The following is a 13,233-nucleotide window of genomic DNA, read 5'->3' on the forward strand; positions in this document are numbered from 1 at the left end:
TTCTGAATAAAAATGAAACTACAATATTTCCACACTTTTCAGGCAAATGTTAACACAAATCGATTCTGACAACAATAAGAAGACACAAAAGCTCAGAAGTTTTACAAATCTCCTGAAATTCAGAGATAATAAATACAACAACCCACTGACTTCCTCCAAATGCAAATAAACCTATTGAATGACATCAGCATAGTCGCATTCCTAATATCAATAATAAAGCCAGAGAGCCTTAAAATCGAACTTTATGCAAGGACGCTTCCTACTAATTTAACACAAACTGCACCTAATCCACAAACTAAAATAAACAATAGATTTAACTAGCATTCCCAGGCAGCGTGGGCATCTCAAGGCAGAGTTCCAGCTGAATTAGTTAAGCCCCAATAGGACTAATACCTTAAATCTAACTTATACGATGAAAGCAAGGAGACGAGGTAATAAATTTACTATTCTTGGAGGAACCAATCCTCAATCTAAGACTACTGCTAGTCGTTATCAGGTCTTTCCACTTCCTTTCCATTAGGAAACCCCCAAATGCGATCTAACTCAGAGAAGAGATTCATTTTCCTTAGCAAGAGAGAGACACGCCCGATTAGACGTCTGCCACCAGAGATATAAATATAAAACTAAATCTAATCCTGCCTACCACTCGGAGATCTAGAGTGGGAGGTAGGTATAGAGACCAAGCTAGTTCCATCATACCAAAGCTTTCATTGCAAAGTACACCAACGCAATCGAAAGAGCGGGATTTTATTGCTCAACACAGCAAGAAGAAACTTCCCTTTCCGAACCTCCCTTGGGTGCCTTTCCGAAGCAATCTTCCTCTTTGCTCAGCAAGCTTGTTACAGAGGCTAGAGTGCATAACCAAACACGGGTTGAAAAAAAATTGTCGGTATAAAAGTGAAAAAATAGCTTTCAAATTTTTTTTTTTTTGTGGATGGGTACTAAGCCGTTTTGAAATAGGTTTGATAACGCATGAGAGAAACATCTAAAGATCTTTTAACTGAAGTTCAGGTAAAATGCATCTGCAAAGATCCTTTTTTTTTTTTTTTTTTTTTTTTTTTTTTTTTTGTCGTTTTTTAAAAAACTGTCTATACTGCTTTCATGCATTACTTAAGTTTTATTCCAAATATAGAAGAATTTAATGTACAAATATAAAAATAAATTTATAAATATGAAGTTGCTGAAATATTATGATGGCTAGTTTGAAAAAAAAAAATATTACGGAAAGAGATAAGGATGAAAATCGGGTAAAATGCATCTGCAATGACCTTTTTTTTCCCTTCTTTTTTCCGTTTTTCAAAAAACTGTCTATACCGCTTTCATTTATTACTTAAATTTTTTCTAAAAATAGAAGAATTTAATGTACAAATATGAAAATTAATTTATAAACATGAAGTTGCTGAAGTTTGATGATGGTTAGTTCGAAAAAAAAAAGAAATATTTCGGAAAAAGATAATGGTGAAAATCAGGTAAAATGCATCTGCAAGGATCTATTTTTTTTAATTCGTTTTTTAGAAAACTGTATACCGCTTTCATGCAATACTTAAGTTTCATTCTAAATATAGAAGAATTTAATGTACAAAAATAATAATAAACTTATAAATATTAAGTTGCTGAAGTTTGATGATGGCTAGTTCGAAAGAAAAATATTTTGTAAAGAGACAAGAGTGTTTTATGAACAATAAATGTTCGACATTTACTCCAATACTGAAATACAAATCGAAAAAAAAAGGCAATTTTAGTATTGCAATGACTTTTATTGATCAAAACAACACACACATAAAAGTGGTAAACCTTTTCCTGTAAGAGTAAATTATGCATTTAAAGCTCATTGCCAGATAATTCATTTCCAATAGTTGTTTGAAAGTAACAAACTGAAAATTGCCTATATTGATAAACAATAAATGATTTACCTTCGTGCTTTCAGAATCGATATTCAGACATGGATTATTATTCAGACTTTTTATTAATTAAAAAAGTTTTTATGCGTGCTCTACTTATGGACAGTACAATGATTTCAAAATAATAAAAAGTGTTTTACCAAAACAGCAAACAAAATAAACCGACAACGACAAATGGTTCTCAGATAATTTCGAAAGCAAAAATGACTATACAAATGCATCATAAAAGCACACCCTTTTTATGTGAGATCCCACATACCTTTTATAAAAAATAATATTTTTAAAAATCACGTTTTTGTAATGGAAAATAATAATTAAAAAATAAAAATTTGAAAAACGAAAAATGTGGGGCACATGAAATACATAACAGTAATGTTATATTAGTGTGTGTATGTGTGCTCATGAGAATATGTGTATTCTCATGATATGTGAAACTCGAACTAGCCATCATGTGTATATGTGAATATGTGTATCTGTAATTGTATTTGAATGTGGATGTGCATGTGGAATATGTTTGTGTATATGGATATGCATGTGTATATGGATGTGTATGTGTATGAGTAAGAAAATGTGTATATGTATGCGTATATGTACTGTTATGTATTTCATGCGCCCCACGTTTTTCGTTTTTCAAATTTTTATTTTTTACTTATTCTCCACTACAAAAACGTGGTTTTTAAAAATATTACTTTTTTTTAAAAAAAAATTTCGAACTCACTTCCAAAATCTCAATCTTTTTTTCACTCACTGTACACAATACTTTTCAATTGACATATGACACTAATTTGAAATAATCGAATCGACAACAAAAGACAATCACGAAAATACTAATTTTTCTTTATTTTAATTTCATTTAAATTTTATTTTACTTTGTATGTCTTCTTTCTCTTCATTTTCATGCATTGTCATCCAATTCTGAACTATGTGCCGAATTTGAAGTCCGTAGCTAGTCGGGAAGTTAGTTTAAAATCGATTACAAAATTCCACCCGAACAGACATACACGAAGGCGAGTTAATATAAACGCGGTAAAAATGAGCTCAATGTATTTTAACATTTAGATAAAAATTTAATAAAAAATATGTATAACTGAATAAAAATAAAATTTTGCGAAAATATAAATGATATTTGGTACAAATCTAAAATGTCATTTAAATTTTCAAAATTAGTTTATTATTTCATCTATTTCCTCTCAAATCTAAATGTAAAATAACTTTTTTTAAGTTAGGTAATAAGGAATATTTCTATTTTAAATGCATTAAAAAAATAAAAAATAAAAACATAATTAAAAAAGAAATGAAGAAAATGTGCTAAAATTTATCTCTGAGGAAAAATTATAATTTAATCATTATTAGGAAAATACACGTTGAAATTATTATAAACAAAATAAATGCTAGATAAGAAAATACAGAAATATCTATATTTAGCAATGAAGGCAAAGAAATCGATATGCGCTTTCTCCATTGGGAGCAAAGAGATGCATTACTAAATCCATAGCAAAGGCACTAAAAATTCCTCAAGAAAAGGGCAAAAGCAGTAACAAAATGTCTACGGCTTGACAATAGGTAGGAAAAATAAATAAAGCAATTTTCTGATACACAATAGCCAGACTTAGCCCCCCATGCCCTATAGTTATTTTCTCCAAAACGCAAGTGTTGGAAAAAAATAAATAAGTTTTTTTTTCTTTCCCGAACACCTATTTTTAGTGGAAATCGAATATGTCAAGAGTAGAACAAAGTTTGAAGCTTGTTTTCGATATCTTGACATAAAACATTGAAAACAACAGAGGCAGATCAATAAGTCTATACACAGTAGCAAAGACACCTAACAAGAATATTGTTTTAGATTATACTTTGGACGCATCGTAAAAATTGGCTTCAATCGTAAATACGCCAAATAAGTGTGACGACGCTGTAACAACAGGGATAAAGTAAGACACGCCTAAGCATGAAAAAAAAAACTAAATAAATATACAGCCATGTCGTAAAATTGATAATTCAGTTACTGAAATAGATAAAAATTGAGTTTTGATGGGGTAAAAAATTACTTGTTTACCAGGTGAAATTGATGTCCAATTTTTTAAAAAAAAAAAAAAAAAATCTGGATAATGAGAATATTATTTTGACAAATGAAGGAAAAGATAACTAATTCAGAAAAAATATAAGTTAACAAAAAAAAAAAAAAAAAATATGGATAATTTTACAAATTTTTAAATTTCTGAAATTTAAATTTTTGTTTCACATTAAAGAAAATAGCATAGAAAGAATTACAACAATGTCTGAACAAAATGTATAAACATTATTACCATCCATTTGTTAACCGTAGTTTAGTTACGAAACAATTAATTTGCTATATCTTCATTTTTACCAATAACTTTTTAAATCTAAACGAGACTAACAGTTCAAGGAAACTTAATCTTGATCTATTTTTTTCTTCTTCTTCAAAAAAAGCAAAGAAAAATTTAAATAATCTTATTTGCACTATGCCATTTGCATCACATTTTAGTTTTTTATACAATACACCGATAGAAATATTTAATTTTTCTCATATCGTAAATAGGTATATAGAATTATTAACTACCGAAACCTCATACCATTAAAAAAAAATAATAATCACAAGAAGCAGAAGAGGTAAGATATTATTTGAATAAAAACTTCATTCCCTCCAAAATCATAAATAGGAATTAACAGTCAACATGTTTTAAGCACTCAAAGCCAAGCGCCCATTTTCAAGACTCACCAGAGATAAATGCTGATAATCGAAAGCGTGAAAGAAGACTAAATTTCTTTTCATTCTGGTCTGGCAAGTCTTTAAAATGGGCGTCTGGTTTTGAGCTCATGTCGACTGTTATTCTCTATTTATATATTTTTGAAGCGAATGAAGTTTTTAATCAAGTATTATCTCATATTTTTTACTGCTGATAAATAACCTCTAGGCAAGCAATACCACATTAGATTAAAAAAATAAATATGGAGTTATTGAAAGTTTAGCAAATTCCTGTAAATTATTTCACGTCACTTTTTTTATTTTTTTAACTACTCTGATAATAAGATACAGGAGAGAAAATGTTTTGACAAGACAATTTAAAAATCTATCACTAAAAAAAATACTTTTAAAACCTAAGTTTTTTCCCTCCCTCACTTACAATAGCCAGCAAACCATAAAAAATATCATTTTAAAAATAAAATTACTTAATTATATTGTTTATTTATTATATTGATTATTTTGTATTGTACTTGCACTTACATTAATTATTTGTATTTTGTACTTCCATCAAAAAGTGCTCGTAATAAATTGTTATTTTACGTACAATCATCTAGTAAAAACTGGAACTGTGAAAACATTTATAACAGCACTCAAAGAAATGTTTTTTTGAGCATTTATGATATAACAGGTTAGATATTTAATATAATGAAGAGAGATTAAAAAATGTCTGCTAATCACCATTTTACGTCGGAAATGCAACCCAGGTGCATTTGTTTAAAAAAAATATATGGAATTATAATAAATATTTTATAATATTCCGAAAATTCTTCATTTTACGCTAGTTTTTTAAATGTTTTCTTATTTTAGAAATGAACCTTGAATTGCTTACCATGTTTTAAGAAATGCTTAAAAATAAGTGCCTTACGTTATGGTTATAATGTAAGGCATTTATTTGTAATGTAAGTTATTAATTACATTATAAATGCCTAACAAAAATGGCCACATATTTTTAAAAGGGGCCACTGTAAAAATGCTATAACTAGCCAATGGTCAGTAGTAAAATTTTCTAATTTTATTTTATATTAGCGCGGAACGCCGACTGGTTTGTGTAGGGATGTTTCTTTCTCTCTGTGTGTGTTCTATGTCCTTTCTCCTTTGTGTGTGAATGTGACCCGCCTATAGTGGCTGTGTGAATGGCGTGGCAGAAGTCGAATTCCTGGCCATAGATGGCTCCACTAAAAAAACAGAAACAATCGCACCCCCACTGCCTAAAAAAACAGGCATACGACAAAAAAAAAAAAAAATTAGAGCGGAACACTTGGCATTTTGTTGAATGTCTTTTTAATTCATGCTAATTCATTCATGCTTCATGCCAATTTCCTTCGCAATTAATTGCAACTGAATTGGAAATGTTACAGGTGACGATTGCTATGCACAATAATTTTATATTAACCATAAAAATAGCCTGCAATTATTTTTTTATTTTTTTAATTCTATGCATTAGATTATAGGCTTACTCGAAGTGTTCTCGATCCCTGACACTTTTTGCTTTACAAGCTAATACAAAAAATTCTTTAGTAATTTATTGCATTAGACAGGGTGCGTAGCCAGATTTTTCAATGAAAAATAAGCACCTTTTAAGCACTCAATTAATACTTTTAATCACTTTTCGAAAAAAAAATCATAATTAGGATCTGTGCAGTAATATAAAAAAATTTTATCGTTTAAAGTTCTTAATCTATGAACATAAAATCAAAAAAATTCAAAAACATTATGAAAATCTTCACATAATCATGATAAAATAACTAGTTTCTGATAAATATTGTAGAGAAAATTGTGAAAAATCTTGCTTTTTTTATAATTTAGAACGAGAATCGGCACGGGAAAAAAAAATAATAATAATATATCTCCTTTTAAAAGATAGAAAATTAAGCACATTTTACAAACCCCGAATAAAAAAAAAAGCACTTTTAAGGGTCTTTAAAAACGTACATAATTCAAAAATAAGCACCTTTAAGGACTTATTAAAAACGCAACGCACCCTCTTAGAGGATAACTTGATATGTTGCCGTAGTCGATGCTCACACGATAACTTTACACGATGCCCAGTACTTTTACACGATAGCTTTACATTTTAACAACAGAAACATTCAAAGTCAAAAGACATATTTTCATTGTATAAAAAGTACACTTACCTTTCGACAGTATTCCAGGATTTCAAGTTTATCCTTTGTGCAAATAGCTTTTGGGTCTGAGTCAGTGACCCAACGTCGATTTTCGTCCAGATATTTGTTCAATAATTTTCCATGACCACATAATACGGCCACCATCGGTTGGAAATGATTTGGTCCCGAATCCACGCTATCGCTGGCATCCTCCTACAATAACAAAAAAAAAGTAAAAAATTGTTACATACTACTTATTGATGAAAAAGTAAATTTATAAACCATATACTTTAATAAATTAATTAAAATTTACCACTTAAGAGATTGAAACTAGTTAAATTTACCATTTTGACCACTTGATAATAGATCATTATTTATGACCATGTGTAAGGAGTTTCAAATCTATAAATACTACATAAATGATTGCAAATCCTAAAATTGTGGTTTATGCATTGTTTTGAGCAATTTAATAAAAGTCCAGATTATTTTGTACTTTTTAAAAATCACTAAAACTTTTTACTCGGGACACTCTGTAATTAAAATTACAACAAACTATCGGCATCTAATAAAATTATAAACATTCATGATTTAAATTTAACAATTTAAAATTTTTATTTCATATGTTTTAAAGTCATTTTCTAAAATCTCAGTCATTTTCTAAAATTCTAAACGCACTTTCCTTTTGAGACAATTAAAGGGTATATATAAAACAAATCATATTTTCGTATGTTATATCTAGAATTTTTGGTTAATTAAAACGGGAAAAAACTAACACTAACTGCTCGAGGTAAAAACTTATGCATTTATTAGTAAAAAATAAAGCTTTAACCTATTTTTTAAAAGAAAAGCTGTTGGGAAAATTTTTAATTCAGAAACTAAATATTTAATGTGAATAAAATATTCCACGAACTTTAATCTCATTAACCGTAGAGACCAAATTATATCAAAAACGTTCAAACTGATGAAAATGTATCTTTATATATTCATGAGGAAAAAAAAGATCCTTAGCAAGATAATTCTTTGCCTGAATATTTTATAGGAGGCTTGATGCCAAATATATTTCAAGTCTCTTCATATCTATTTAACTCTTGACTTCCTGATAAAAAAAAATTATAAGTCCTAGTATGAGATAAAAACTGCCAACCCTTTTTCATTCCTAAAAATCTCGGGAGAAAAAAGACCACGCCCGAAAAAAAAAATCCCATTCATCTTTTAGAAGCATCAGTTATGCCATGCGCAGCTTGACAAGGGATTTGAGAGAAGGATAGAGAAAAATCTCAGACCCAAAATAATTCTATTCTTCTATAAAATAAAAATGATTCTTTTGACAGCAATATCCTTCTGAATCCCCCACAACTACCCTGGGATTCATGAAAGCAAATATATAAGTTATGCAAAATGGCGGTGGGAGGTTGGAACACCAGCTGGTACAGATCTCCAGTTAGTGATAATTCCGACATTTTAAGTGACAGTAAGCTTGGTGTGTTGCAAAAGAGCGACATTGACTTTTTTGAAAATATGGCATTTCAATATGTTTAGTCAACACGGAAGGCTAGGTACTAGTGAGTTTTATTGCTACAGCACGCGAGTTGAAATGGCATAAATAAGATTTTTTGTAAACATCTGTCATGAAACAGAAAATGGAAACTGCAATCAAACGTAAAAGTGTAAAGTTTACCACCGAAAAAAAATATTAAATTAAGTTATGGTTTTAAATTTATATGAAGGTTCCTTTTTTAAAACTGTCCACAAAAAATTGAACTTATTCACACCTAAGAATTAAACATATCATATCATATTGAAGAATTAACTCAGTGGCAGTTAAGAAAATTAGTAAGGATTTTTAAAATTCGATAATTAAAGGGTTATTTACCATTTTGGATTTCAAAATATGAACACTTAAGAGTGCCGACTGCAAAATTATTTTTAAACGATTCCAAGTAAGAGCAAACAGATATTCCTCATGAGTTAAGCCATGTTCTTCCAGACATTAAAAGAGTTTTATCTACAATATATTCAAATAGCTATCACAAACATCTCAACGACCAAGAAAGCATTTGGTCTGAAAGATGTTGTTACTAAATATTAACTTCTTTATTTATTCAATAATAAATTTTTTTATAATACATTTAAGCGCAAATAAAAATATATAAAGTTTTTTTTTTAACTTGAATTTTCGGTAATTATTTTGTCAGAAAAGATTTTTTTTTTTAAAAAAATGCATCGAAATTGAGCACTACAATTCTAAAACCTTAACCGTGAATGAGCTTAAAAATCTTTAAACAAAAAAAGATATTTGTTTCTTTAAATAAGCAATATAACGGACTCTCATGGCAAGTGTCGAACGGGACGCAAAGCCTAATTTTTCACCAATTAATTGAATGATATCATTCACTGTTCCTTAAAATTTCGTTTTGGATGTTCTCTGCATGATTCTCTGAAAGAAAGATTTTTTTTTTTAATTAATTAGATAAGAATAATTTTCAATTAATTTTTAAAAAACACATTTTACTTATTTCCTCAAAAAGGTTTTGCTTAAGTAAATTATGAAGACAATAAATTTCGATACTCGTTAATAAGGTCGTAAAATACTAGATCTTCCTTTGGGAATAACATAAAACTTTAATTCATAAAACTAAAATTTAAAATACATTATTAACAATTATGTAAGAGCAATAACTAAAAAGGAATGAAACGCCGTATGTCCCATAATAGTCATTGTGGGAAAATGAACAAACCAACAACATACACGGACTAATGTCGCCAAAAAATGAGAGAAAATTCAGAACAGGAGCTTTATCCATCCTCGAAAAACTCAAATAAAGAGGATAAAACTTCTTGAGATTAATGATCAGTGCCAGCCGAGCACAAAACATGATTAAAATTTAAATATGCTTCATTATTCACGTCGTAAAAATGCGTCGCGTTGCATCATAACATACACAAAAAGGAAGAGTAATGAACGTTGGGAATGATGATCCCCACCCTATTAATCAAACGCCACTAGATCAATATTATTATATGCATGGGAATTGCTAGCCTGTAACAATTATGTCAATGAAATGAGAAGAGTTTTCGAAGACAAATCGATGAAGATATTTGGTCCAAGACAGATGAATCGTAGTTCTGGAAGAAAATAGGAAACCCCAATGGACATAATCTGTTTTGATTTCGTTAAGTGTTTAGAAATGGAAGAAACAATTCATTTGAGAATAGCTAATATTCGTGCTGTTTGAAATAAAAATTTATTCATGAGAGATAAAAGAAAACGTTTATTTACACTACAATTAAAATTATGTCAATAAAATGGGATAAGTTTTCGAGAGACTAATCGATGAAGATATTTGATCTAAGACAGATGAATCGTAGTTCCGGAAGAAAATAGGAAACCCAAATGGACATTATCTGCTTTGATTTTGTTAGTGTTAAGAAACGGATGAAGCAATTCATTTGAAAATAACTAATATTCGTGATGTTTGAAACAAATTTATTCATGAGGGGTTTAAAAAAAAGCGTTTATTTTCACCACATTTAAAATTAAAACTTCCTTATTTGCGTTTAAAAACTGCATTGCGTTGCACAATGACATAAGCAAAAAGAAAGAGTAAAAGAAGATTGGAATGGTGATTTCCACTAATTAAGATATCTGACTGGGTTTGACACAATTTTTTTTATAAAGTCTTAATTAAAATTTTAATTTTGGTAAGCAGGGGACCTAAAATTATAAACCAAAAAAATTAAAAATTTATAAATATTTTTAAAAAAATAATAAATAAGAGCAAATTTAAGTTTGAAAACTGTTTTGAACAAAAACTGTATTTTGAACAAAAATCTTAATAATCATGATATTAAATATGGAATGAAATAGTAGAACTACACATTTTGTTCAATATATATTGATTTTTTTTAAAGAAAAATTCGAATTATTCTAACTTAAAGCTTGATAAAAATAACTTCACACTTAGACATAAGCTTTTAGTTCAAAACCTAGCTAACATTATACGAAATCTGCATACAAAATGTTTTAAAGAATGCGATTATAAACTTTTTTTTTTTTTTTTTTTTTTTTTTTGTAATGTGTGTTAGTGCTAAGTAATTTCATAAAATCAATGTTTCTCAGAGAACGCATTTAAAATCCAAGAAATATTACTGTTTTGGGACGTTAATTGCTAATTGTACGATTTTAAACTATCAATCTAATTAAAAACATAGTTTCTTTTTTTTCACCTAAGAACAGAAGAAAAAAAGCTTACACATCGGAGAATATGTTTCAAAATTTAAGATATCGATTTAGGAAAGAGTAGCAAAAATTTCAAAAACTTATTTTGGTTTGTCTTATTCTTTTAAGCTTCTTCTGTCATTTTTTGATGGAGTAGCGTCCATCTGTGTTCACATCATTTTTTTATTTTTTATTTCCCGTTCGATTTGGTGAGGATATAAAAATTCCGGGAGCGTGCATCTCAAAAACAGTTTGCAGAAACATTTCCTTTTGCTCCAGATTTGATTTATTTCCGCATTTGGGGGTGGCGGAAAAGGAAGAGCATGGACTATTTTAAGGGGAGAAAAAAAAGGAATTTCAATTTTTGGAATTTTTTCCTCTTTTTCCAAGAAAAGTCCACCTTTTCTATTTTTATTGTTTTTTTGTTCCATGCAAAGTCTGCATATCAGGAAAAAAAACGTCTTCCAGGCAAGTTTATTCCATATTCCTTAGCAATAGTTTTTGCGCAATTTCCGCCCAAAAAATATTTTTATTCGAGCCAAATTTTTCTTTTTGTGATTATTTTGTTTGAAGACTCCACATCTTCAAAATGTAATAGAATATACAAGTGATTCAAAAAATATTCTTTCCGCTGAAAACTAAACGTAGATATAAACACGGTGACATAAAAAAATGGACTGCGGCGTCACCGAAAAGAAAAGTGAGAACACGGAAAAAAAAGGAAAAAAGAAAAAAAAAACTGCAAGGAGTTTTTGGATTTTATTAGACTCCTTTTTTATGAATAATGTAGCTTAATTTATACTTTAAAAAATTTTTTAAAGGAGAAAATAATAGAGAGTATAAAGAAAGGGTATTAAATTCAGCTTTTACGGAAAATGAATGGGTGAATTTATTTTGCTTTGTATCATTTTCAATTTCATTTTCAATTGATATTAGCATGTCTTTTATAGGTTTAATATTAAATAAATTATTTTAAAACAAAAGCATGCAAGCAAGTTCACTATGATTAAACGTCGTACTACCTTTTGTATGCTCTATTTAAAATTACCCCCAAATGGTCCTTTTTTGATAAATTTCATATCCTTATAAGTAATATAAATAAGTTCAGTATTCAATCTTAAATCAATCGTTAAAAAAAAAAATCCGTTTGTGTATTCTGAGTGGGATAAAATTCAATTCTAAAGTGATAAAATTCTGTATCGGATAAAAGAGATGTGGTCAATATGTTTTATTTTTATTTATTTATTTTAATTATTATTATTTTGTGTGGATTATAAAAAAATACCAACCGAAAGTTGCAATGACTGCACCAGACAATTTACATTCATATATATTGTACCGTGAGTAAAAATTTTGGTACAATTAGTTAGAGTTTAGGCCGAAACAACAAAAAAAAAACATAAAGATCGTATAGTTTTAAAAATATTAACATTAGTACACAAAAGAAAAAAAAAATAATAAATTAACCTAAATTTGCCGAAAGGTTCGATTCAAAAAAAGATTTATTTATAAAAAAAAAATCACTTACCTAAAGCTTTAAAATACACATGCTGAAACAAAAAATACCCCCCCCCCTTTCTTCATTACCTAAAACATGTTTTAGGTAATGAAGAAAGGGGGGGGGGGTATTTTTTGTTTCAGCATGTGTATTTTAAAGCTTTAGGTAAGTGATTTTTTTTTTATAAATAAATCTTTTTTTGAATCGAACCTTTCGGCAAATTTAGGTTAATTTATTATTTTTTTTTTCTTTTGTGTACTAATGTTAATATTTTTAAAACTATACGATCTTTATGTTTTTTTTTTGTTGTTTCGGCCTAAACTCTAACTAATTGTACCAAAATTTTTACTCACGGTACAAAATTGGTGCCGTGACTTTTCTTTTTTTTAAAATTTACTTTCAGCTTTTGATATACACATGTATTTTTGTTGAGAGGTGACTCAATTTGTGAGGGGTGACCAGGTTATGCCAGGTTAATTTTATTGTATTTATATTGTTTTTATTGTATTATATTATTGTTTTGAATCATGGATTCTGATGAGAATACTGACTCGCCTGGTCTTCCAAACGTAATTGCCAATATCATCCCAGTGGCTTTAACTGCTTCATCGCTTATGTCATTGCCAATTTTTAGGGGTGGGAACAGTGGTATGAAAATTAAGGAATTTTTGGCACGTTTGGAGGATTATGCAGTTCAGTTCAACTGGTCAGAGAGTGACAAATTGTTTGCATTAAGAGATCGATTA

At 28.8% G+C, this 13,233-nt stretch overlaps 1 protein-coding gene across 1 annotated transcript in view; it reads right to left on the bottom strand.

Annotated features, from left to right (window-relative positions):
* The window catches only part of LOC147806266 (amyloid-beta-like protein), a 174,676-nt gene that overhangs the window by 100,144 nt on the left and 61,299 nt on the right, over positions 1–13,233 (bottom strand). Inside the window, exon 2 of the mRNA XM_087169067.1 lies at positions 6,801–6,983. Within this exon, the coding sequence (XP_087025193.1) occupies positions 6,801–6,983 (183 nt within the window). The remainder of the gene's footprint in view (positions 1–6,800; positions 6,984–13,233) is intronic.

This window comes from Parasteatoda tepidariorum, chromosome 8 (assembly GCF_982258835.1).
Source record: "Parasteatoda tepidariorum strain Cologne lab strain chromosome 8, Ptep-v5.0, whole genome shotgun sequence".
NCBI lineage: Eukaryota > Metazoa > Arthropoda > Arachnida > Araneae > Theridiidae > Parasteatoda > Parasteatoda tepidariorum.